At 41.1% G+C, this 23,999-nt stretch overlaps 1 protein-coding gene across 1 annotated transcript in view; it reads right to left on the reverse strand.

Moving 5' to 3' along the window:
* Egfr (epidermal growth factor receptor) overlaps positions 1 to 23,999 on the reverse strand; it is a 160,957-nt gene that overhangs the window by 35,282 nt on the left and 101,676 nt on the right. Inside the window, exons 2-12 of the mRNA XM_028778862.1 lie at positions 18,206 to 18,357; positions 17,200 to 17,383; positions 13,839 to 13,973; positions 9,537 to 9,605; positions 8,610 to 8,728; positions 7,466 to 7,607; positions 5,770 to 5,886; positions 5,128 to 5,254; positions 4,959 to 5,032; positions 3,614 to 3,704; positions 1,796 to 1,995 (exon numbers count right to left, since the gene is read on the reverse strand). Of these exons, the coding sequence (XP_028634695.1) occupies positions 1,796 to 1,995; positions 3,614 to 3,704; positions 4,959 to 5,032; positions 5,128 to 5,254; positions 5,770 to 5,886; positions 7,466 to 7,607; positions 8,610 to 8,728; positions 9,537 to 9,605; positions 13,839 to 13,973; positions 17,200 to 17,383; positions 18,206 to 18,357 (1,410 nt within the window). The remainder of the gene's footprint in view (positions 1 to 1,795; positions 1,996 to 3,613; positions 3,705 to 4,958; positions 5,033 to 5,127; positions 5,255 to 5,769; positions 5,887 to 7,465; positions 7,608 to 8,609; positions 8,729 to 9,536; positions 9,606 to 13,838; positions 13,974 to 17,199; positions 17,384 to 18,205; positions 18,358 to 23,999) is intronic.

Consider the following 23,999-nt stretch of genomic DNA (forward strand, 5'->3'; position numbering starts at 1 on the left):
TCTTAGCTTTCTCTCAAGACTCAAGGCAATCTCTTAACTGTCAGCCTCTGTGCTATCAAAAAAAGTCAATCACAAACTTCCAACGTACAATGGCACATAGTAAACATTCTCATTTCAAAGAGTAGAATCAGGAAACAGCAAAGAAAGACTGGACCAAAGCAAACCTGAAGCCCAGAGGAACTACCCAAGAATTATCCAAGTCTTCCTAATTCAGTCCTGCCAGGTCTGTCTCTTGCAGTGTGGGAAATGCTACCCCTTTGGCCTGCTCTCTGCCATGCCTCCAGTCTTCCTTAGCAGGAATTCTATCACGCTGGCATCTCTAAAATCCTAGAGTATCCATTGCCACTCATGCTTCGTCTTTACAGGCTCACACAGCCTCCTTTCACAACTCCAAGTCTGCCAAACACCACCTGGTTTGACTAGTTTTCTGTAATCTTGGCACAGGCTTCCATGCCCCCTTCAATCTTGTATCCTTCGCGTGTGTAAAGCCAGTACCCTGTGGACGAGGCTGCCTAATTCAGTGGCCAGCTAAAGATATAGCCTGGCCTCCGGAAGCAGGCAATCTCTTCAGCAAAATTCTCAGTTTTGGTGCTCTTCTTTTAATTAATTGCATTTCCACAAGATGCACCTTTTGGTGGGTGAGGTCTTGCCCTCAGGGCACTTTTTCCTATTGTCCCAGTGTGGTTGCACAAGGCTTCTCTTGAATGGTGCTTATACCTTTACAGTTACAATTTCATCCTCAGCACCTGACTTATGTGCAACTTTAAATTTTCTACTTTGCCCAGCAAATTGTATATTTTCATATCTCTCTGTCCACTTTCTTCTCCAGCACGCTGTAGACCTGGATAAGAGCAGTGAGCAGCAGCTGTGGTACAGCCTGAATGCCATTCTCTGTGTTTTGAGATATCTTCCACCAAACTGGTCATTGCTTTCTAATGACTTAAGTTCTCTGGACATAGGCAAAATACACCCAGATTCATTACCAGAATATATCACAAATGGTCTCTAGCTCCCTTTTTAATTGTGTCCTTGTTCCCCTCTGAAATCTGATGAACCAGGTTTCTACTGCTCATATTTCTTTCAGCATTATGCTCTTCCAAACTCCCACCAGGATGGCCTTTTAAGCAATGCTTACAAAATTTCTGGGCTTTCTCAAAGAAAGTTTTCCAAACGTCTCCACATTCCTCCCACAAGCTAGCCCCAAAGATCTAAGAACCACATCCTCAAATCCATCAAAGGCAAGGCTCCTCTGCTTGGCATTGATTTTCTTTACTGCTTTTCTCGTTACTGCAACCAAATACTGGACAAGAGCAACTTAAGGAGAGATGGGTTCGTTGTGATCTACAGTTTAAGAAGGGGTTCAATCAATCATGGCAGGGAAAGTGTGCCAACGGAAGTCTGAAGGAACATATGATTTCATTGCAACTCTAGGAAACAGAGAATACACAGGAAGTGGAGCCCTCAAGCCTGCCTTCCTCCAGGAAAGATCCACCCTGTAAAGGTCCCACAACCATTCCAATAGCACAGTTAGCTAGGGACTCAGTGTTCAGACACATGAGTCTGTGAAGGACATTTCACATTGAAACCACACAAGACAAATTCACCGTATGAGATGAGAACATTCTGGAAACAATTCTGATGCTGGTGCTACAATTATGAATATGCATATTTTAATTCAATGAAGGAATGAACAAAAGCAATTAGAATGGTTGGGGAAAACCTCTTCAGTGTTTCTTCCAAAAATAAGTGACCTCCAGGAACTGTCTGTGTGGGTGAGATGGGACCAGGTACTTACTGCAGTCTTTCTCAGCTCTGTTGTTCATGATTTTGGTTTTCTGATTGGGCGTCCCAAAGAGTTTTTTCCAGTTTATTGTGTTTGCGTAGCACAAATTTCGGTTTCCGGAAATGATCACATCGCCATCACTGATCTCCTTGAGGGAACGCAACCCCAGTGATGTTATGTTCAGGCCAACAACTGCCAGGGAAAACTGACCACTAAAGGGAGGAGAAGAAAAATTGCAGTGTGAGTGACAGCGAAAGCAAAGGGTCACCTTCAAATTTAGTTTTTTCCAGGCCACTTAGGTTTCCTGAATACTGTGTTCCAGTTATTACTAATCATTCTGTGAAAAGTATGAATCACAACTTTTAAAAATTACAAGTATTTTTTTTTTTTAGATTTCTTCAAGGAAAAGATAGTTTCTCATTCACGTATTATCTTTAACCTTGGATAAACAGGAGGACTTAATCAGAGGCTTTATGTTATTTCCTTTACTTTATTTATAGTTTTCCTAGAAATCAAGAACATGCTTTCTAGCATCTGGCAACATCAAAATGTACTTTAAGTAAATATAAGTATCTGTCCATCTGCCTACCTACCACTCAGCTATCCAGTCACGTTTAGTGACTGAATATCTGTGGTTCCATTTGTCAAATACCACACAGGTTAAATATTTGTCTTTTTTACTCAGGGAACCTGTCTAAAGGTGATATAATCATACAGGCAGAGCTTCCTGAGTCCATCAAAATAAATGCAGCTTTAGTGTGAGCACTATGTCAGCCAAGGTTGAGCATTAAACATTGCCATGAAGGAAGGTCATGGGAGAGTGACTTTCTCTAAGCCATGATAGCTCATATCTGAGACCTGGAGAGCAGAGCCCTGCTGGGCATAAATTGTCCTGGGTAGGAGATCCACAACAATCACTTACTGGGATTTCCCCCCCAGCATATACCCAGAGAAGCCAAGAAGGCAGGGTCTGGCAGGGGTCTTTCTTGCAGGTCAAGCCCCAGCCTTTTGTGAGTCTCACCAGGAACTAGTGGTCATTCCTTAGCTTAAATGCTTAAAACTATGCACAAGGCTCCTGTGCAGCTGCTTGAAACATGGTGCTAACCTCAGAAAGAGAGCATTCCTGTGAAGACAGGAAGCAAAAGCAGCTGTATGCTTAGTATCAGAAGTGTCTATCTAAAGGAGTTTATGCACAGTGAAGTATATTCTGTGTGTAAGGTGCTTTGATTTGTTAAATATTCCACAATATTAGTGGATTTAGTGGTGTTAGTGGTGGTAAATTTCAGAAAAAGCTATCATAATCAGAAAGTTTCCAAGGCAGATTTGAGCTACAGATTTGCACATTTCTTTTCCTCACCACAAACCTTAGTATTTCTCTTACTCTCTGAAAGCTCTACAACCCTCTCCCATCTCTCTCTGTCTCCTTGGTGTGACAAGCTTTAGATCTTCAACTGTTATTATCAAATATTAGCCAACCACAAGCAAGGAGACATCCTATAAACACCCAGTCACATTTTTCCAGAGTGTCAAGACAATGAAAATGAACAAATACACAGGAGCTGGGGAAGTTTGAAGGGGACTAGGAAGACATCAGACATCAGTGTAGTGTGAGATACTGGAGAGGACAGAGAAAAAATGGAAAATCTGGTGAGCTCAGAATGAAGTACATGGTCGAGGGAAGCGTACTGCACAGTGACAAATTCTTTATCTTGATTTTCATATCTACTCACGTAAGTTGCTCACATTAGGGGAAGCTGAGTTTGTACTATTTCTGTATCTCTTGACAAACTTGAAAAAAAATCTACTAGGCTTTTGTTATGGCCAACTTACTGTTGCCTTGTTCTGCCACGTATTATTTCTAGGTTCTCAAAAACATGGAGGTCAGTCCAGTTTTCAGGCCAAGCCTGAATCAGCAAAAACCCTAGAGGGAAGAAGAATGGCTTAGATACACTGCTAGAAATCTCTCTTTATTTTTTTCATCTCCAAAAATTCTTATTAGCATGATTAAAAACATCTTTTGAATAGTAAGAGAAGGAGTTTCTAAACATGAAAGTTATCAATGGTTCTACTTTATAACTAATATTTGGAATTGAGTGGACAGCTTTATTGACAGTCTTCATTTATTAAAAACAATCCATTTATTGGTTCCATGACATGACTATTGCTTTGTCTGGGTGAAGGCTGGATGCCTCAGTGTGGGGGAATTCTAGGGTGGGGAGGTGGGAGTGGGTGGGGGCACACCCTCATAGAAGCAGGAGGAGGGGAGATGGAATAGGGGGTGTCTTGGGGGGAAAATGGGGAAAGGGGATAACATCTGAAATGTAAATAAATAAAATATTAAAAAAAAGACATTTCTTTGGTGTAAGAAGCATGTTCTAGGATTCGGATAAGGCTACTGTATAGACCTGCGTAGCTGATTCTTCCTGTCCCTACCACGAAGGATGATAGTGCATGCACACACACACACACACACACACACACACACACACAGACACACACACACAAATCCCGCCCCTTCTATGCAACCTTGAATCCCTGGCTGTCCCTCCCTAAATGTGTAGGCCAATTCCCACCTGACATGTTGACCAAATGCTCTGGCTCTGAAGTCCTTGAAGGATATCAGATTATACACCTGGATCCTTCTCTGACTGTTTTCCAGTCTCCTGTTACCACGGCCACCTTTTAAATATATTTTTTTCCATTTAACTCTGGTCTTCATATCAATCTTGTTTTTCAGATCAAATTATCTCCCTTTCCAAGATGAAGAAAATGGCATGCAGGTGGCAACCATAGATCCAAGATTTCCCGGGTGGACAATTATTTGAAATCTAGTTTGTGAAACTGGAGAACCTGCACTGCCTGCTAGTGTTCAACCTCATATCCTTCCCTCCATCTTCTCTCTGGGGTTTGGGGTCTGTAAGGATGATGGACTGTCTGAGCAGAAAAGAACCATTCCATATGTCCACATCAAGTCCAGCATGATTGCAGTAGTTTTGGCTTAAAGTGGTTTCAACTTGCATCAAGGAAAACTGGTTTTTAAAAATGTCTCGAAGAATTAATCGTAATGGATAAGCATCAGACACCTCATTCTCATGTCAAAGAAGAAGGGGAAATGACTGAGAGTCTCTATAAAATTAAATTTCCCATATATACCTCTGCATATCCGAGTACAAACCTGTTATTTCCTTTACAGTTTTTAAAATTTCTAGTTCCCGTGGGTCTAGAGGAGGAGTGCGAGTGAAAGAATCCCTGAAACAGACAGCAACATGATTATTGGTCATTCTCCATGGCTTACTGAAGGCGATTCTGTAGCTCTCTGCCCAGATCGCATAGCTATTACTCACCCCTTAAAGGCCACGGGCAGGATGTGAAGGTCTCCGCTGATGGCAGTGCAGTATTTGAAGTGTTTGATGTTTGTAGCGTTTATGGAGAGTGTGTCTTTAAATTCACCAATGCCTATGCCATTACAAACTGTTGAGAGAGATGTGTGTTCTATTTACATTTGTTTAATTAAGAAGGCTTGGTCTGCACAAGCAGAAGCAAGAACCTTGCTACCATGCACTGTCAATTCATCCCAACGACCCTGAGGGGACCCTCCACGTGCCAAGACTTCTATGACAGGCTTCGGTGTTCCTATCAGTCACTGGAGTGGGGATTGGAGCTATCCTTGTCACATACCCCTGTCAGATTTGAATTTTTGCTCTCCTTTCCTAGCTGGGCTGAATCTAGACACTCACAAAGACGTTGGCTCTTCCCCTTTCTGTCTACGTCAGTTCACCCACCTGGGCTGCAGGTGGCGCCTCTGTACCTGGTTCGAGAGAACTCCCCGCCCCCCTCCACCTCCTCCACCATGTAATTGGGCTTAGCAAGTTTATACATTTTATTTTTTTAAATTAAAGGAATAAGGTGGTTTTGTTGGGAGGTGGTCATAAGAGTAGGGCACAAAGGTCAAGAAAAACCCTACGGTACACCTGTAGGTTGCTTACCTTTGCGACAGGGCCCATCACATTTTTTACACTTGCTGACGCCATCTTCTTCCACTTCGTAGTAGTCAGGCCCACAGGCCCGGACACATGAGCCGTGATCTGTCACCACGTAGTTTCCTGAGGAAGAGGTGATGAAAAGAAGATGTTGAAAGCCACAGCAGGTGGTCCTAACCTTCCACAAACATCCTCATGTCCTGCTGTATATGGGCTGCTGAAAAGGTTCCTCTTAGTTTGGTTGACTTTACTTTGAGGAGAAAGATGGACAGGTTTCAAGTACAAGAGGAACCAAGCCCTAGGTTAATGGCTTTTCTGATGGCCATGTGAAGAAACACAGACACTTGATCCCAGGCACAAAACAGCTGTGGGAGGAAACACCTCCATGTGTGCTCACTGACTGAAGGGCCCTTGTTGAACGTAAGTTTCCTCTGACAGGTCTATGTTTAGAATATGTAAGGAAATCTTGGATATGTAGTACACACACACTAATGCTTATCAGACAGACCATGTCCCATTGAGGTGACTACAGTTTGTTCTGTTTGACAGCAGCTTTGCCCTTTCTCACCCACCATGAAGTCCTTGGTGGTACAGTGAGAGGACCAGTTTGCTCTGCTTCCTGGACAGCTACTCCAGAACTTGTCTCTACTCCCCTTTATGTAGTCTATCACAATTAATATTTATGATTATAGTATTATTAGAAACTCTATGCTCCTATTTTGAGTTTCCCAAAAAAATGCTCAAAAGTATAGGCATTGGTGCTATATCTGTGAGTCATATACTCTTGTTATCATAGGTTTTGTTTCCTGAATATTTGAAAGACCTGTTTACTAAGCCTTCACACAAAGATCCTAGCTACAGCATGGCTGTGGTGAGTTTTTCGTTTTCTATTTACCTTATTTTACTCTATTTATTTTACTCTATTTCTCTCTCTCTCTCTCTTTCTCTCTCATTCCTGTGTATGTGTGTGTGTGTGTGTGTGTGTGTGTATGTGTTTTTATACAGACTTCCATCACCCAAATCTAGGCAGGCATAATATTACCTTCATAGTTTCCCCTTTATATATATATATATATATTTGGTCTAAATTTCCTTTCTAGAAGTCAAGATTGGCTTTAAGGCTCTTTATGAGTTGTTTCTCTTTCTCTGTTTGGGACTGAGCCATGTTGACATTTCTCTATAAGTATCATGGAGTACCATCACACAGAACCCAAATGACTAAATCAAAGCAAAACCGAAATGGTAGTACTCCAGGAGCCCAAACTTTACTGGAAGTTCTTCCACTCAAGAGGGTGGGTTTGCTGCTTTTTCTAATTTAAGTCTGTTAAACACCAGCATAAAGCAGAGTCAAACAATGGTTGGCCCAGAGGATCATAATCTCGTGCTAGTCAGCTCCAGGACACCCTAGCTGGCTTTCCAACTTGGGGTGAAGAGATATGTGGTTTTTGCTATGTAGTCTGGCTGCCAACAACACTGGGATCAGCGCAGGTCAAGCCACCCTTTAAATAAAGGCATCCTGTCTGTCACAGGTTGTCTCTGCCTCCATTGTTCAGCACTGAGTGGGGTTCTCGTCTTTGTACCTAGCTAGGCAGGTACTAACCTGCATGACAAGGCAAGGCTAGCAGTTGCCCCCAAACTGCCCAGGACTCCAGCATGAGACAAAAGAGGACACAATGGCTGCTGTATGAAAGGGGGAACTCACGGGGGCACTTCTTCACACAGGTGGCACCAAAGCTGTACTTCCCCTCAGGGTTGACATCCATCTGATACGTGGTGGGGTTGTACAACATGAGTGGTGGGCAGGTGTCTTTGCATGTGGCTTCATCTCGGAACCTGTGGCAGACCTGTCACAGGAGGGACAACATGTTTAGTCAAGGATTGGTATCCAAATGAAAGGAGCCCAGGACCAGGCAGCCTGTAGTTCATCGGCACAGTGACAGTTCTCAGTAATCACATGCTCAATTAGAGAGGAAAAAAATGTCTGTTAAGCCTTCCCAGGGTAGTCAGAAATGCTTTCCTCTTATAAGTACTAAGTAGCATTTTTAAGTATACTGACTGTTCCAATTGATATAACCTAGAGTTTGAAGTTAGAAAAATATGTCTCTATTGATTATAGGTAATAATGATATCTACACATGATATTGGAAAGTATGGTGTGATACTATTTTTGAACTCAGTTTTTACTGGGTTTCTCTCATAAAGAACACTATAGAAAATATTTTAGAATTTACTGTCAAATTGCAAGAAGGTTCCATGTAGAAAGATGTTGGCTTTTTCCAAGAACTCCATTTACAGTCTTATCCCTGGATACATTAGAATCAGCCCAAGCTACACAAGTGAAAAAAAAATCCCCAGGGCCTGGTTTAGTTTCTGGAACTTAAGAATCTTCTGTTCCAGAAACTATAGAATATTCTAGACTCTAGCTTTAAGTGGACTTCCTTTTCTGGAGCCTAGTGGAGTTTTGCTTGGGTTGGCACAGACACCGGGAATCATATTCACTAACCCCTGACATCTGCAAAGTTAGCACTAGAGCTTTCATTAGAGATTCTTCAGAAGTGGTAGGGGGTTCAGGGGGTGCGGGGAGATGACGTGGGATGGGGTAGGGGAGGGGAGCAGCTCAAGAGACATGTAAATATGGCTTGCAAAAGCCATACTGCCTAAAGGTCTGTGTAACTGGGAATGGTTCTCAGATCTTAAAGGAGCTCTCTACATTCGTCATAATGCAGCTGCTGTTGTCCATGATAACACTTATTTAAAATGTGCCCCACAGGAAGGCTGCTGTCACAGTCAGATGCCCAGCAAGTGCACAGCTCTGTAGCACAACTTCCCAGTAACTATAGTCTTACCAGACAGTCACTCTCTCGGGGCCCCGTACACCCTGCGGCACACTGGTTGTGGCAGCAGTCACTGGGGGACCTACCACGACAACGTCGGGAACATTGCTGGGCACAGATGATTTTGGTCACTGAAAAAGAAGGATCACCAGTGAGCTGTGTTTAAGTGGCAGCTCATCTTTTAGCGACACCAAGGAATGCTTGCACACAGTAGAAGGAAACAAACGGGGGAACAGATGGTACTTGTGACAGGGAAAAGCTTCTGGGCATTCACACTCAGCCAAACAGTATAATCACAACTTTCCCATTGGTATATTTTTCTTATCATTTATTTCAAATCACTTGGGAGAAGTAATGGAAACAAGTATGATTGGATCTTTTGAATAAGTAGATATTAGCCAGGGAATTCTTGGCAATACAGAAGGCACACAAAGCAAGAAGAGCTCCTGGCAGGAGGCAGTGTTTAAAGGAATGAGATAGTTATGTCACAAAGGCAATGGTCAATTTTGAAGCTGACACACTCCTAGTTTTTTTGTATGAGGCAGTAACCACACTGAAATAAATTAAACTTTGTTTTTTAAATTAGTAGGATTCACACTTATACTCTGTGGAGAAACACTGTCAAACTTCTGTATTAGTTGGTACCAGAAAAAGGAGAGGCTGGAGCAGGGGACAAGCCATCCCATGTGTCACCATGGGCACTTGGGTGGTTGGCTTTCATGCATTTAATGACAGGTTAAATTACCCCAAAGAGTAAGCCTTAGATCGTTGTGGGCTCTGAGGTTTGCAAGACTGATGTTCGTGAAGTGGTTAACACTGAGTCTTTTGCCAAACTCCTGTACTTGTTCAGTCACCAATGTGGAGGAGTGGAGGACCACATACTGTGTGGACTCTCTCACCAGGGCGTGTTTCTCAGGCCCTGATGCTGCACCCACTTACATTTCTGGCAGTTTTCCTCTCCTCCTCCCCAGCAGCTTCCATTGGGACAGCTTGGATCACATTTTGGGCCTGAAATAAAAACCAAGTAGTTAAATGTGTATTTCAATAAAAATAACAAATAAAGTGGAACTGCCGACACCTCTTTCCAGGCCCTAAACAATGTCCTAGAAACAAGTAACAGCTTGGAAACTTTGCATTCATAGTTTGCTTGGGTACTTTGTAGGATCAATTAAAGGACTCCTACAAGAAAGGGAAAATGTTGAGCCACGGACTGCTTTTGTTTGTACTTTAGGGTGGAAGTTGAGACAGAGGGTGCTTACTGACTCATCACAGCCACACAAATGATAAAGCTAATGAGTTTAGGGTTCCAGAGGTGTCACCTGAGTCGGCTTCTCTAACCGGATTGGCTCAATGTGCACTTACTCACCTTGCTACATCCAATCCTGACCAACAGTGTAGGGTAATCGTCACTGGATGTTTAGGGATGTTACATCGTGGCTGGTAAATGAACACTCCTCTCCTCCAAGCCATGGAGTAGTGCAGGACATGGCACAGGAAGTGAACATTCTAATTCTGTGAGTCACTTGGCTAATCACCTAAAAACCTTAGTTAATAGTTGGCAATACTACTGTCTGGGAATCTTTGTAATTGCTAAATATTTGTATTTTTATAGTTGGTCAATATCAAGTTGCAGCTGCAAAGGTTTTCTATTCAGCCATTAATCATCCTGAGAAATAGGAGGATCAAAGTGTTGGTCAACACAGCTGTTGAAAAGTTCAGTGGAGCTGATTTACTTTTCCCGCCTTTGCTTTTGTGGTGCTGGTTACTTAACACCTCTATTAGATTCTTAGAGACATTCTCCTTAGTTCTGTAGTTCTCTACTGGCAATCAGAGTTCATCCTACAGTGTTATTTCACATGGAACCTTGTTTGATGGTGTATGAACTTGCTTTTCAACTTGATACTTGACACTATAAATATTTATCCTCATGTTTCCTTCTAGGACTATACCTATTATGTATAAAATAAATTATATATATATATATTTACATATACTTAGTACATATTGGAAACTTATATTGATGTATGGAGTAGCTGATGAATTAATTTTTTTCTTTCTCGTAAATCCACTCTTATAACCTCAATTTATAAACTTTACCAATGATAATACATGTTGGCCACAGTGGGCCCCTCTTTTGAATCTCAGATGCCTCACATGTATAAAACTTAAAACTACCTCATGATACTTGTTTTGCTGTTAAAAATGTAATGCAAACTTTGCAAAAGGAGTATTATGCATCTGCAGCTTGTCAACAGAGGAAAGTAGAAGATAAGAGATTCAGGAGATAGAGATTCCCTGTCTTTTAATATATATATAACTCTCATTTATACTTTTTTAAAAAAATTTATTATAGCTCTAATAGTTGGGCTATTTGTCCCTTAATCATTGCTTTTACAGAATAATTTACTGAATCAATTCTTACTTGAAATGTCACTTATTTATGCAATTTTGATTCAGTTAGGCTTATTCTCATGACTAGTGCTACCTTTTGGATATGTAATGACTCCCAGAGGTTCAGACTTTATGCCACAGAGAAGTGATAGGGACTTTAGAAGATAGGACTAATGACTACCTGGCAAGATGTGTGTGAACGTTATGAGGGGAAACTAACCATTCATGCTGGTATATCTGTATATCTGGCCAGAAACCCACAGTTCAGGACCTTCTAAGCTCCTAGGAAGAACTTACCACTATCATTTCCCTAAACAGACACAGCATCAAACTGCTCTCAAACTACTTATCTCTATAGCCAATAGTGCTCAGTCCTCATCAGAGAGGCTTCTTTGTGTCGCAGATGATGATTACTACAGACTCCCAAGTGTCAAAGTGCAGAGAGTAAGTGTCTATGGAGTGCTCAGGAATGAATAGGATATCTGCCTCACATCCCTCACTCCTAAGACTCTAAGAACATCTCAGAAAAGAGGGTGGCAAGATGATAAGAACCAGAGTTCAGGGAGGACTGCTGCGAGACATCTGGACACAGCACAGCTGTTCTTCTCACGGACTCATGGCAGCTGTGGCTGCGTGCCCAAGACCAGCAGAAGACTGAGCCTGTCAACATTCCAGCATGGGTGGGGGAAGGGATCATGAGTACACACCCCTGGTTGCTGGAAGAGGGTGTGGCCCCTGGTTGGTTAAGTATGCGCCAGTGGATGCCCTACACCCATGTGCGTATGTGCAGCACTGATTGCATTCAGTTGATTATTTTAACAAGATATGAAAGTGGGATGAGGGCGTAGGGAACAGAGGAGTTGGAAACATGGTAAGGGGATTGAATATGATCACAATTACTTATATACATACATGTACTTCTCAAATAATAAATAAAAATGCTATATTAGATAAAAAAAGTGGCAATACTGGAATCCCAGTCATTGAAGGCAGTGTCTTTGAAGGAGCAAGACGACCCTGACCACTTCTCCTTTCTCTTCCGATTACAGCACCGTAAGGTAAGCATACTTCTACTCCCGATTGCCATCATGACACACTCCCCATAGGTTCAGAAACACTGTAGCCAACTGACTGTGGAGGAAACCTGCAAGGCAGTGAGCCCAAATAAACCTCTCCTTTAAACTTTGGCATTTTTATTCCAGTATCAGAGAGCTAAATTTGTTATTAGACAAATACCTTACAAGTTCAGAGATCAAATATTAAAACATTTGAATCTTGTATACTATTTTTTTCAACATTCCTTTGTGAGTTTTCCACACAGCAGTGAGTATAAATTTGCCATTGTGAGGTACTTGATTTTTATCTGTGACAAATTCAGCTCCATAGACTTTCCATGTAATATTTTAAATATGTATGATTTAATTCACCTATTGTACATAAAAAAATTTTAAGAAATGCCAACCTTGATTTCATAGATAATAACAAACATCCATTGCAAAATACTGTTCAGTTTCTTACACTGTCAATGTCACAGTGGGTATCTGGTAGAATATATATTTATAAAACAAAATACTCAATACCCACATTCACAGTAACATTATTCAGAGAGTCAACTCAAGTGCCCACAGACAAACAAAAGGTAGTACAAGCCTGTGATGAAATATTTCAAGCCTTCAAAGGAACAAAATTCCCAGCATAAACTACAATATGGATAAATTTTGAGGTCATTAAATCAAATGAAATAAACCAGACACAAAAACACGCAAAAAAAACCCCATACAATTCCACTCTCATGAGGCACCTACAGCAGTCAAATTCATAGGCACATAAAGTAGGATTGGGTTGCCTTGGCCTGGGCCTGGGAGGAAAGGAAAATAGGTCATTACTGTTTAATGAGCTCAGAGTTTCAAATTAGTAAGACTTGAAGATAGTTAGTGGTTGTAGCTGCAAATCAATAGAGACACATAATGCTACCAGAGTGTCACTTAAAATGACTAAGGTGACAGATTTCCTACATTTTCCAACCCAACTATTTTAATCAAAACATTAATAAAAATAAAGCTATTAATTAAAAAAGCAGAGTTTTTAGTTGATATTTTTGTGATTCAGGCGGCCTCCACTGTAGGTCCAAACTCAACCTGTATGAAGCCTCAGTTATAGGAACAGGATAGTAGAAAATGGAGCTGTGTTTTATGTTAAAGTATTGAAAGATGAGTACTATCAGGAAGAACAGGCTTGGTGGAGTTTTGTAAGTGAAAACATGTCATTCCAGAGATTGTCTTGGCAAAGGCCACTGTTGCAACCCTAAGCTTACTTCTGGCCCTCTGCAAGGCCCTCAGTTGCAGGGGGTTGCCTGAGGAGAGGGGCATGGATGCATTGAGAACATTTAGGAAAATATGGAGAACCCTTCCCCGGGGTTCTGTGTTACAATGTTTACACTGATAAGCTGATGGGCAGAGCCCACCATATTAGGATGACCTCAGTGCCACTGTGAAAATCAGGAACATGTCAGAAGCATGCTTGACTGGTCAATGCCTGGGATGTAGAAGGGGAGATGCCCTGCCTCAGCAGACTGTCACTGCATCATAGAGAAAGGCTCTTATTGCTCAATAGTCTCACGAAGATTGTATCATTCTGAAAATGACAGCTGTTGTATTAAATGGTGAGAAAACATTTTATATATTACCCTCTTGCATAAAATCTCCTTTAATGAAAAGAGCATTTGCTTACTACTTATTTTTCTTGTATGTTAATGAATGTGATCTAAAGTTAACATTCTTCCACCCCAACACTGTCCACTTCAGCACACCAGAGGAACTGAAGCTAAAAGAAGGTGAAAGGCGCACTTACAGCTGCTCAGATGGCTCTGTAAGTCCATTGACATGTTGCTCAGAAAGACATCATGGACGATGTCCCTCCACTGGATAGTCTCCATGTTGCAGAGGATGGGGTTGTTGCTGAATCGCACAGCACCAGTCAGGATTTCTGCATGAATGGAACCACAGTGATCAGGACCCTTTGTCTCCTGGTAATTCACACAGTGCATGTGTTCATTTCTTTACGTTTCTGATGGTCTATTTAGTTTTTCCAGTGTGCAAATACAGATGCCACCAAAGAAGACCCCGTAGAAGATCTGCTAGGGATATGTGAAGAAACTCTTCATGATACTGACCTGAAGGACTTAGGATTTTTTAATGATTCTGTTGTGAAATTTAGAAATGCAGTAGGGGGAAGAGGGCCTATTCAACATGCGTGGCAAGAAGGACAGACATATGATAACTTGTAGTTCTTGGGCCATCTCAGTTGGAGTGGAATGGTTGGATGATGTGAAAGGGAATTCAGGGCAGAAGGTCAAGGTGGAGGGCAAAAACATTTGGACCTTTAAGACCAAGACAGAGTGACTGTCACCAGGCAAACTCTCAGGTGCCACTGGAAGATTTCTACCAAAGAAGGGAAAGAATCTGAGTGTGATATGAAACAAGGCTTTTATACATGAGAAAGACTCAAAGAAATGCCAGTGGTGCAATAACATATATGGCTATACAATTGTTTGGAAGAAGAAATGAGATGAGATCACAAAGTTGGGGCTGAGAAAAAGTCTAACTTGTTCAAAGGGAGAAGGCTACAACAGAAACATTAGACACAAACATTGGAATGATTCATGTATACAAAATCCACAGATGCTCTGGTCTGCAAAGATGACTTTGACTTACAGTCTTCTCTCTGAGAATTGAAATGCACAGAGATAGGTACGCCATAGCCATGTCTAATGGAGAAAGGACTGAGAATTGGGCCAGTTGATATGTAGACATTACCTCCACTAACCCTCACTGAGGTCCAATGGCTATCATTTAATGTGGGAAAAGGACTGAAGAGACAGCTTAGCCGATAAGAGCATACGATGTCCTGATAGGTGACCTGGGTTTGGTTCCTAGCACACAGTGGGTGGCTCACAACTGCTTGTAACTTCAGCTCCAGGGGATCCAATGTTTCTGGCCTCCATGTGCTCCTACATGTGTGTGCACACCCCACTCCCACACATATACAATAATTAAAATTGAAATTAAAGACCATAAGTGTGGGGAAACCCAACTATAGACACAAAAGTGACCTCAGCTCTGCATGGGCAGAGAGTGGAAGCTTTTGTCTGCATAGAGTGCTGATGTGGAGGAGGGGGGATTCTCTGGAAAAACTTGTGGAGACTGCTAGGTCACAAGGAGAGGAGACCTGCACATGTTCATAAGCATAGCTTAGAGGACAGGGAAATTGGAAGTGCTGACACTTTCCAGCAGACAGATTCAAAGTAGAACAGCATATTTGGGATATGTAACAGTTCTCTCAACAGATGACGGGATGGAAGAAGTTTAGAAGGAAGGCAGGTAGGCAAGAAAGGGCTGATGTGGAGCTTGTCCTGGAAAGTACAGGTGAAATCAGTATGGAAAGAAACAAGAGAAACCAGAGATAAGAGGTCAAACACAGCAACATAGGGTAGAACATCAAGGTGGCAGTGACAACCAAGAGAAGCGACAAGGAGGCAGAGAGAGGGAAGAGTCATCAATAGGTACTAGGAGTGTGGGGGCTTCAATAACCACTTACTCCTAACTGAACTGGGAAAGGAAGTGAGTGGAAAGCCAAATCTATTGTTTTTTATGTTGACATTCAGGAAATGCTCAGTTGTTGTTGTAGTCCTATATTAAATAATTGCAACCTGTGTAATTATAACCTGCCTTTATTATAAAAATAGGAACAGTCCAGGGGTAGAGCATTCACACCTGAACACACACACACCCACACACACACACACACACTCACACCAGTAAAGAAGGAACTCAAATAGCTGGTGCAGTCTTTGCCTGCAGTAATAGGGCTGATTTTGTCAACACATAGAAGGTGTATTAGCAAGTACAGGTATTACATTTTTGAAGTCAGGACACTGAGATACAGGGCAAGACATAGGTAAAGGAATATCTGCAGGGTTATTTGGGTGCTGAGTGGTGGTGCTGGGGCTGGAACACAGACAGCCTGGCTCCAGGAGGCAGCCACTGTTGCCTGGCTCCCTCACATGTATGAGGCAAGGCAGGCAGAACAAGGCATGCCAAAAGCATCAAACAGGCCGTTTCATGCAATGTGTGTATGGGAGAGATGAATGCAAGCACAAATTCAGAAACATGCGTGGGTGCTCAGAGTAGTTAGAGTGGTGGGTGGGAATTCTGAAAGCAGTTTATAGGGTGGTAAAGCAGGGAGCTGGGGAAGGAAGTGTCTGGCTGGCTGCGTTCCTCCCTGAAGTGAGGTGTGGCTACGTCCTAGCTCGGCCTACCGCTAGGCTCCCACTCTGCACTCTGTCTTTGCACCCCATCCTCTTCCAAGTCTACACTGCTTCCCATAAAAACTGCAGGGCACACAGAGATTACAGAACCAGGCATGGGCACAGGGCGTTGGGAGAGCTCTCTTACTTCTGTGCCTTTCTCTGTAAAATGTCAAGTGTACAATATATGCTGTGAAAGAAGACCGTGGCATTAAGGGAGTTACTGACTTGAGAAGCATTTCATAGAGTGTGTGTGTATGTGTGTGTGTGTGTGGGGGGACTTGTTTCTCCTCATTTCAACCATCTTCCCGTTTCCTCTCCAACTTCAAAACCTTCCCTTCTCTTCCTAACTCATACCTGAGTTTCCGTGTAGCAATATTAACCTTGAGACCTGCTTCTTTGTTATAGAAAATTTTTTTTTTAAGTACATTAGATTCCTCTCCCATGAATGTCTCTTCATTTAACTGAGTTTGGTCCAGTTTGGAAGAAACATCAAATGACCAAATTCACAAGCACCTTAATTGTTCTGTTAGTTTTGATTATTTTTGATAAATACCTTGCTGTGCCTAATAATGAATTGAGTGACAAGAGTCATATTGATACAGAAGAAAACCACGGTATGTAGGGTTTGGGATACCTGATGTTTCAGACATCTGTATTGTCTTGGAATAAGTCTGTGCAGGATGAGGGGGTGACTGTATGTCCTCTCTGCTTCTGGGTCAAGTTTGCTTCTTATAAACACTCATCTAGGTCGACTGGATTTCTGAAAACATGGATATTATTCCTCATCTGTGGAAGAACTAATTTTTACCTGGCTGGAATCTCTTTCCAGCTCATTACTTCTGCCACATTACTGTTGCCCAATGCCATCAGAATCCCTCTCTGCCTGGATGCTCTGTTTCTTACCCTGTAAATTCCGCATTGGCAGTTCCCTAAGCCCAGTTCTGTTTGCCCCATAGTTGGATAGGACAGCTAAGGCATAGGTGTTTTCATAGAGAGCATTTCCTCTGATGATCTGCAGGTTCTCCAAAGGGATCCTCTCCACAGTGTTGAGGGCAATGAGCACATAGCCAGCCACCTCCTGGATGGTCTAAGAGAGACAAAAAAGCTTATTAGTTTGCTCTGGAGTGAACGAGAATTGGGTCCAGGAGCCCCATTTAACTTCAAGATAACATTCATGTGGCAGAAAATCTAAGACACCTAGACACTTGCACATGGGTGAAGGGGTACTGCAGGCTTGCAACGATTCTTTTGTGCTTGCATTAGAAGCCTGTATAAAGGAACAGCATTCCATTTGACATGTGACTCCCACTTTGACCCAAATGAAAATGAAAGAGAAAAGAATTACCCCGTATGTATTGATCATGATTTCTTGTGGAAGAAAAACTAGGGGTTGGGGTGGAGAATAAGATAGAAATAAACCTAAAGCATTTGCAAATCAAATTTGAATTTTTCTGAGTTCACTCCTAATGGCTCACTGGGAATATTAAGGAATTTTGTAAAGTAGTTATAAATTCCTGGTAGCTATGGTGTAAGTGTTTATACCACATACATAGGTGCATACAGAAAAACTGAGTTTCGAAAATTTATCATTATTATTATTTGAAAAGCTAGTATGTCAACATCATCTGGCTGAGACAATGGCCAGCAGTCAATGCTAGTGTGCATGAGGACTGTGGAACATCAGGTGAGTTTCTGTTCTATTTTCTTTCCCACAAATAACCTGACCTTCCACAAACAGTGGTCCTAGCTGGCAAAGTGGACTTCTTATAAAACTCACTTGTAGTCCCTGGGAGTTGTGGCGTCCATCAGATGAAGTTGCATATCTCAAGTCAAATTTGGCTACAGCTTCAGTCTGATTGTGTTAACATCTATAAAGATTGACTAGGATGACTAAATTCAATGAACTAACCTTCAAGAAGGAAAGGTCATAATTTCTTTGCACATAGGTAATTTCCAAGTTCCCAAGGACCACTTCACAGTTGTTGAACATCCTCTGCAGGCTCAGAAAGTGGTCTTCAAAAGTGCCCAGTTGGGTCAGCCTGTTACTTGTGCCTTGGCAAACTAGAATAAAAAGGAAAGAGGTCTTTCAGAAGATGCTGAGTAAGGTAACAAACCACAACAAAACAATAGTCGTCAGCTTTGGGAGCCACACTGGCTTACAATCAACTTTGATCAAAGCCACCACATCAGCGTTGTGGTAAGAGATGTTTAAGTTTACAGAGCTGTAATCCATAGTAAGACAGATTGTAAGTAAGATCTTTATTCCTGTGATGCATGCAATCATGTGATATTAAAGATACAGAGAAAACAAAACATTAAAAGTTCAAGGAGGCAGAGGATGGAGATTCTCTAGAAGTTTTATGTTCATTACTTATCTTGTTTCTGTGACAAAAGCCCCTTAAGGAGGGAAGGGTTTATGTAGGCTTCTAGTTTTAGGGAAGACTGTTGGCTATGGTGGGAAAGGCAGGGCAACAGAAGGTTGAAGCGTCTGGTCACACTGCATCCAGAGTCAGGAAACAAGAGAAATGAGTACCACTCAGCTCCCTTTTTCCTTTTTATTTAGATTCAGGACCTCAGTCATGGAATGGTGGCATCCACCTTTCTACATCAATTAACCTAATCTAGAAGATTGTTTACAGATATGCCTGGATATTTGTTTCTACGGTGATTCCAAGTCTTGTCAAGTTAACAATCAAGATTAACCACAACAGTCTTTAATACAGGATAGACTTAAGTGTGCCTATAGAGAAAGATACCCATCAAACCTATGTGGATGATACAATTTCAAGGTGAGTTAATAACAATGCAGTGGACATTTTACTTCTTAGAAAATAAGTGTTACATTTTAATGTATACAGAGAGTTTCCAGGAACATAACACTCAATATGCAATGTTTTCTAACCACAATTCTGTATACCTTAAAACAATGAAAGCAATGGGATTTCAAAAGTCACCTGTCTAGAAATTCAAAACATTCCTCTGAATTATCAAAAGACAAATTAAAGTTCTGATTATAAAATACCCAGAACTCCCTATAAAGTGAAAAGACAACACTTTAAAGCAGTAGATTAGTAAGAAACCTCCATGGCTTTCTGTCCCTTTCACATTATGTTAATACACCCAACACAGGCATTCATGTTTGCCTTGTATGCTCTGCCAACACAAAGCTTGTCAAGACACAAACTTAATCCAAGAAAACAGGAGAAATTAGTGGCCAGAGTCAGACCACATTAATGTACTCAGTAGTCTACATTTAAAAGCAAAGGAGAGAACAGTAATAAAATGGTATTTACAACCTTGCTTTTGGGGAGACATGTTTAGGCAAGTATAACAAAGAGGCTTGGAGCTTTTGAAGCAGGGAGCTTGTCAAGGGATATACTTTGAACCAAAATTATCCCAAGAGTGAAGAAATATGGCCTCTGGGTTTAGACAGTACATTTAGAACTGGCCAGATCCTTCTGTGCTGCCAGAGTTGCTCCCTTGATAGTCACAGGAACCAGGGCACAGAGCACAAAATAAGGCCAATGTCAACACAGTGGTACTTTCTTCAGGTACTTTTACAATGCACACTTCTGTTTTATAGGCTCCTTTGTTCCCTCCCCTTGGGTTGTTCTATGAGCATCATCTGTCTGGCCTTGTACGATGGAGCCACAGTAAGCAATGAGCACATGTTCAGACACCACATAATCAACCCAAGGCATTTACAGACACTGTGAAGCAATCTTCTCATCCTCCTTAACTCCATGGGAATCTCTCCACTCCCCTTCCATTTTCTCCTACTAATTCAGCAGGACTCAGGGAACTGTGAAAGTTGACAGGATTGGGTCCCCATCTCCTACCTGTAAAGGGAGGGTGAGTCCGTAATTCTTCCAAATATGACTTGGAGTTGACCAAGTATGTTTGGTCCTCTTTTACCTAAGAGTGTGATCTGCTCTGATGTTTGCCTCTACTTGGAACAACTGCTTAACTCTTCAGGGCATACAGGTAGTGCAAGACTATGTATAGACTCTTGGTCCTTAAGATGTCACCGTAAATATAGGTGTAGAGGTTGGACAATCATATGCTACCTTTCCATCATCACATCATTGATTGGCAACCATCTTTCTAATTCACAGGTTTGCTTTTAGTTCCTACTGATCATCTGCGGCCCTAGCCACCAGGATACTCCTGTCCTCCACATCAGTGTTATGAAAACCCTTGTGGAGCTGGGACCAATTTAGATGGCATTCTTCAGCACACTGAAATATATTTAATTATATTTAAAGTGACCAAGTACTTTACCTTGCCACTTTCTTTCAGTTTGCATTATGGTATTTCTTTATTATTAAGCTAATTAGGAACTTTTTCCAAACAGAAGTCAAAGCATGCCATCCGAGATTAGTGAATTATAAAAAAAAAAAGTATTTGTATATCGTTCAATCTATTCAAAATGCTAAACAAGCATTTGAAGTGCTTATTTGTGAATATTTATTATCTACAATTAGGATAGGTTACTCTCATATGCAGAAAAAGAAAGAATTTATGTTTGGGAGTTAATAAACAACATTACTCCTTATTGGTGTGGATATTAATTCACAAAACACTTTGGGACACAACTGAGCAACGTGTTTAAACAAATAACCTAAATTCTAACTATGATTCTATGTTGTAAAACCCATGCTAGGGAAAAAAGACTAAAATTTCAAAACTGTGTTATGTACAAGTTTATTACCTTTTTCAATAAGGTAATAAAATTTCAAAGAAACCTAAATGCCCCCAATCCCATCCAATAGGTCTGTGTTTGAGAATAAGGAAGAAGTTGATATTTTATATGATTTAATAAAGTCAAGTCTACATTGATATATATGGGTTAAGTGCTTGTTTCAAAAGAGCTCATTTACAATTCTGTTCATTCTGAGGCTGTCTCTCTTTTTATGTTCCTAAGAGATGACAACATGTAAATGAAGTCTAGGCTCAAGATGAGGATAAGTTCATATAGAGGGAAGAAGTATATCTCAGTAGAAGGACACACACACACACACACACACACACACACACACACACGGGTGGGGTGGTAGGGGTGGGAATACAACAATGGAAGTATTTGATCTAGGTTGCCTAATTGAATGAAAATGTCATTTTGGCTCCATCTTTGGACCAAATAGTTAACTTTAAAACAATTTTTTTCTTCTTGCAATTGTCTTACTGTGTAGCACTCTTTAACTTGAAAGTTGCTATGTAGGCCAGGCTGACCTCAAATTCAAAGGAATCTATCTGCCTTTACCTGACGAGTGCATCTTAAAATTTAAATCCATAAGAAAAAGCAAACGGAGTGTCAGTAGCACAAGTAAAATTGTTAAAAATAATATCTACAGTTTCACCAAAATTTGGAGTTTGAGAACTGGTCTCCAGCACTTCAAGCACTCTACCACTAAGACTCTCCTACCTCTAGCAAGAAGGATGTTTGTGTTTGTTTTATTAAACCAGAATAAAGTTGTAGGTGACCTCTTCCCCACTGTCTTCCTTGAATTGATTCCTTGAGCCCTGTCAGCCTCAATGATAACAATAATATTGTCCTCCCAGAATTGTTTGGAGATGGAGAAATAAGCAAGAGTCTTCAATTTTACTGAAACAATTCCATTCCTGTCACTACTGAGACGATTAGCGTGACGTGACATAAGAAGAGAGAAGGCCTCAGAGTGAACAGAATTGTTAATGATTTCTTTTGAAATGCACGCAGGCTGATGTTAGGACGGCAGACACTGCACACTGGGGCTGCACCTCTGCACAGTCACTGCTCAGCTGTGAGGCACAGTGAATGGCAACTTTGTAGAATATTTATCAGATCAGAGTATCAAAAGGGAGGCAAAGAGAGTTTCTTGTATTTTAAGAGTTTCACAGAACACCTATATGTGTGTGTATGTATGTATGTATGTGTGTATATATGTATGTGTGTGTGTATGTGTGTGTGTGTGTATGTGTGTATATGTATGTGTGTGTATATATATGTATGTGTGTGTATGTATGTGTGTGTATGTAGTGTGTACATGTATGTATGTGTGTTCATATATGTGTATGTATGTGTGTGTATGTGTGTGTATGTATGTATGTGTGTGTATGTATGTGTATGTGTATATGTATGTGTGTGTTTGTGTGTGTGTTTACTGAAGGAGTTACAATATGAACATCCCCATGTGAGCACTTCACCACACTGTACCACATGGCTACCCAGACCCATCCAGTTTCTTGGATTATATTTTAAATAAGGGGAAACACAAGTGAACTTCACCTTGATTCATGGCAATTTACTGTGTTTACAGCTGGTTTTGAGGAATTGTGCATGATTTGAGCAAGTGTACATAAAAAAAAATCTAAACTCCCATCACAACAGAAAATGACACTGTCTTTCTGAATCTTTCTTCCCAGACAGGCTTGGCTCACACCAGACACAATCTGATTCTAAGTATTTCACCGCAGTGTGGCCATGCTTACAATGGAGCATCATAGGAATGGATTTCTGAAGTAAATGTGTGGAGCTAACCCTTTAAATTGGATGCATTTCACATCCCAGCATTTTCAGGATTAATCTTTGGCTTTTGTGACAGATTCCAGGCATGCAGTAGGAGCAGTTATCTGTGTAGTTTCCTAAGACACCAAGGGCTGATTTGAAGCCTGGTTATTCTTTCTCTTAAGGAAACGTCCAGTTTACTGGAACTAAGAAAAACCTGTGTCCTTTGTGCAGGGTTCCTGGGCTTATATGGTAGGCTCTCGCTCCTCTGTGCTAAGACTGCATATGCAGCTCCTCTTGTACCAATTAACACACGGCACAAGGCATGCTTCTCCAGAGGTTTCCAAATTCACTCTCAGACTTTTAGAAGTTCCAAAATAAATTCATAATTGTTTTAACTTAATGTTATTCTCAGCTATACATTAATAGTTTGCCAACAGTACTGGTTTCTTGGATATGTCTCCCTGTCACCTCAGAAATTGTCTCTTTTGTCCTTGCTCTATTTTGTACAGAGCATTCCACTTTCAAGCAGAGACCACATCACACAAGGCCTGGGTCTCAGTCATCAGAACAGCTCCTGGTGTCATTAGGAGAAACAGGAGCTTCTGTCTGGGTCCACAGGCTGTGTAGTTCTGGCCTCTGTTAGTCACTTTCCTAGTGACTCTTTGGTCAATGCACATGCCTTTAATTTCTCTCAAATCCACATAGCTCTTGTTGACTAGGCTACTCCAACCCTTTCCAAAGTTATCTTTCTCTTAGCTGTTTTATTCTCTATTACAACTAGGAAGTGATTTTCAGTTTGTAGACACAGGAACATATGATATGTATCAAGGTGAATCCATATCACAGCTTAGAAATACAGGCAGATGTAATTAATACCCAAAGAGAAGCGCTCTCTTATGTTTTTCATAATTTGCTTTGTATGCTTTAATAAGTGTGTGGAGCTAACCATGACAAGTTGTAGCATGATTACCCGGTTGCAAATTAAAACAACCCAATTACATTAGCAAACAAAATATATTAAAATAACATTTCTTGCATTTTGAGCTGGGAAAACAGACATCAAAACAAGTTGACGTCTAGCCCCACGATTCTAGCCTATAAATAATTCCAAAACAAATTTTGAATTTCTAAGAAAGCCCACACCAATTAGTGTTAGAATCCCTTTGGACACTGTGTCGCACTTCCTTGGGAGGTAGGTGAAATTTCTGAGTTA

This window comes from Grammomys surdaster, unplaced genomic scaffold, assembly GCF_004785775.1.
Source record: "Grammomys surdaster isolate TR1022 unplaced genomic scaffold, NIH_TR_1.0 67, whole genome shotgun sequence".
Lineage (NCBI taxonomy): Eukaryota > Metazoa > Chordata > Mammalia > Rodentia > Muridae > Grammomys > Grammomys surdaster.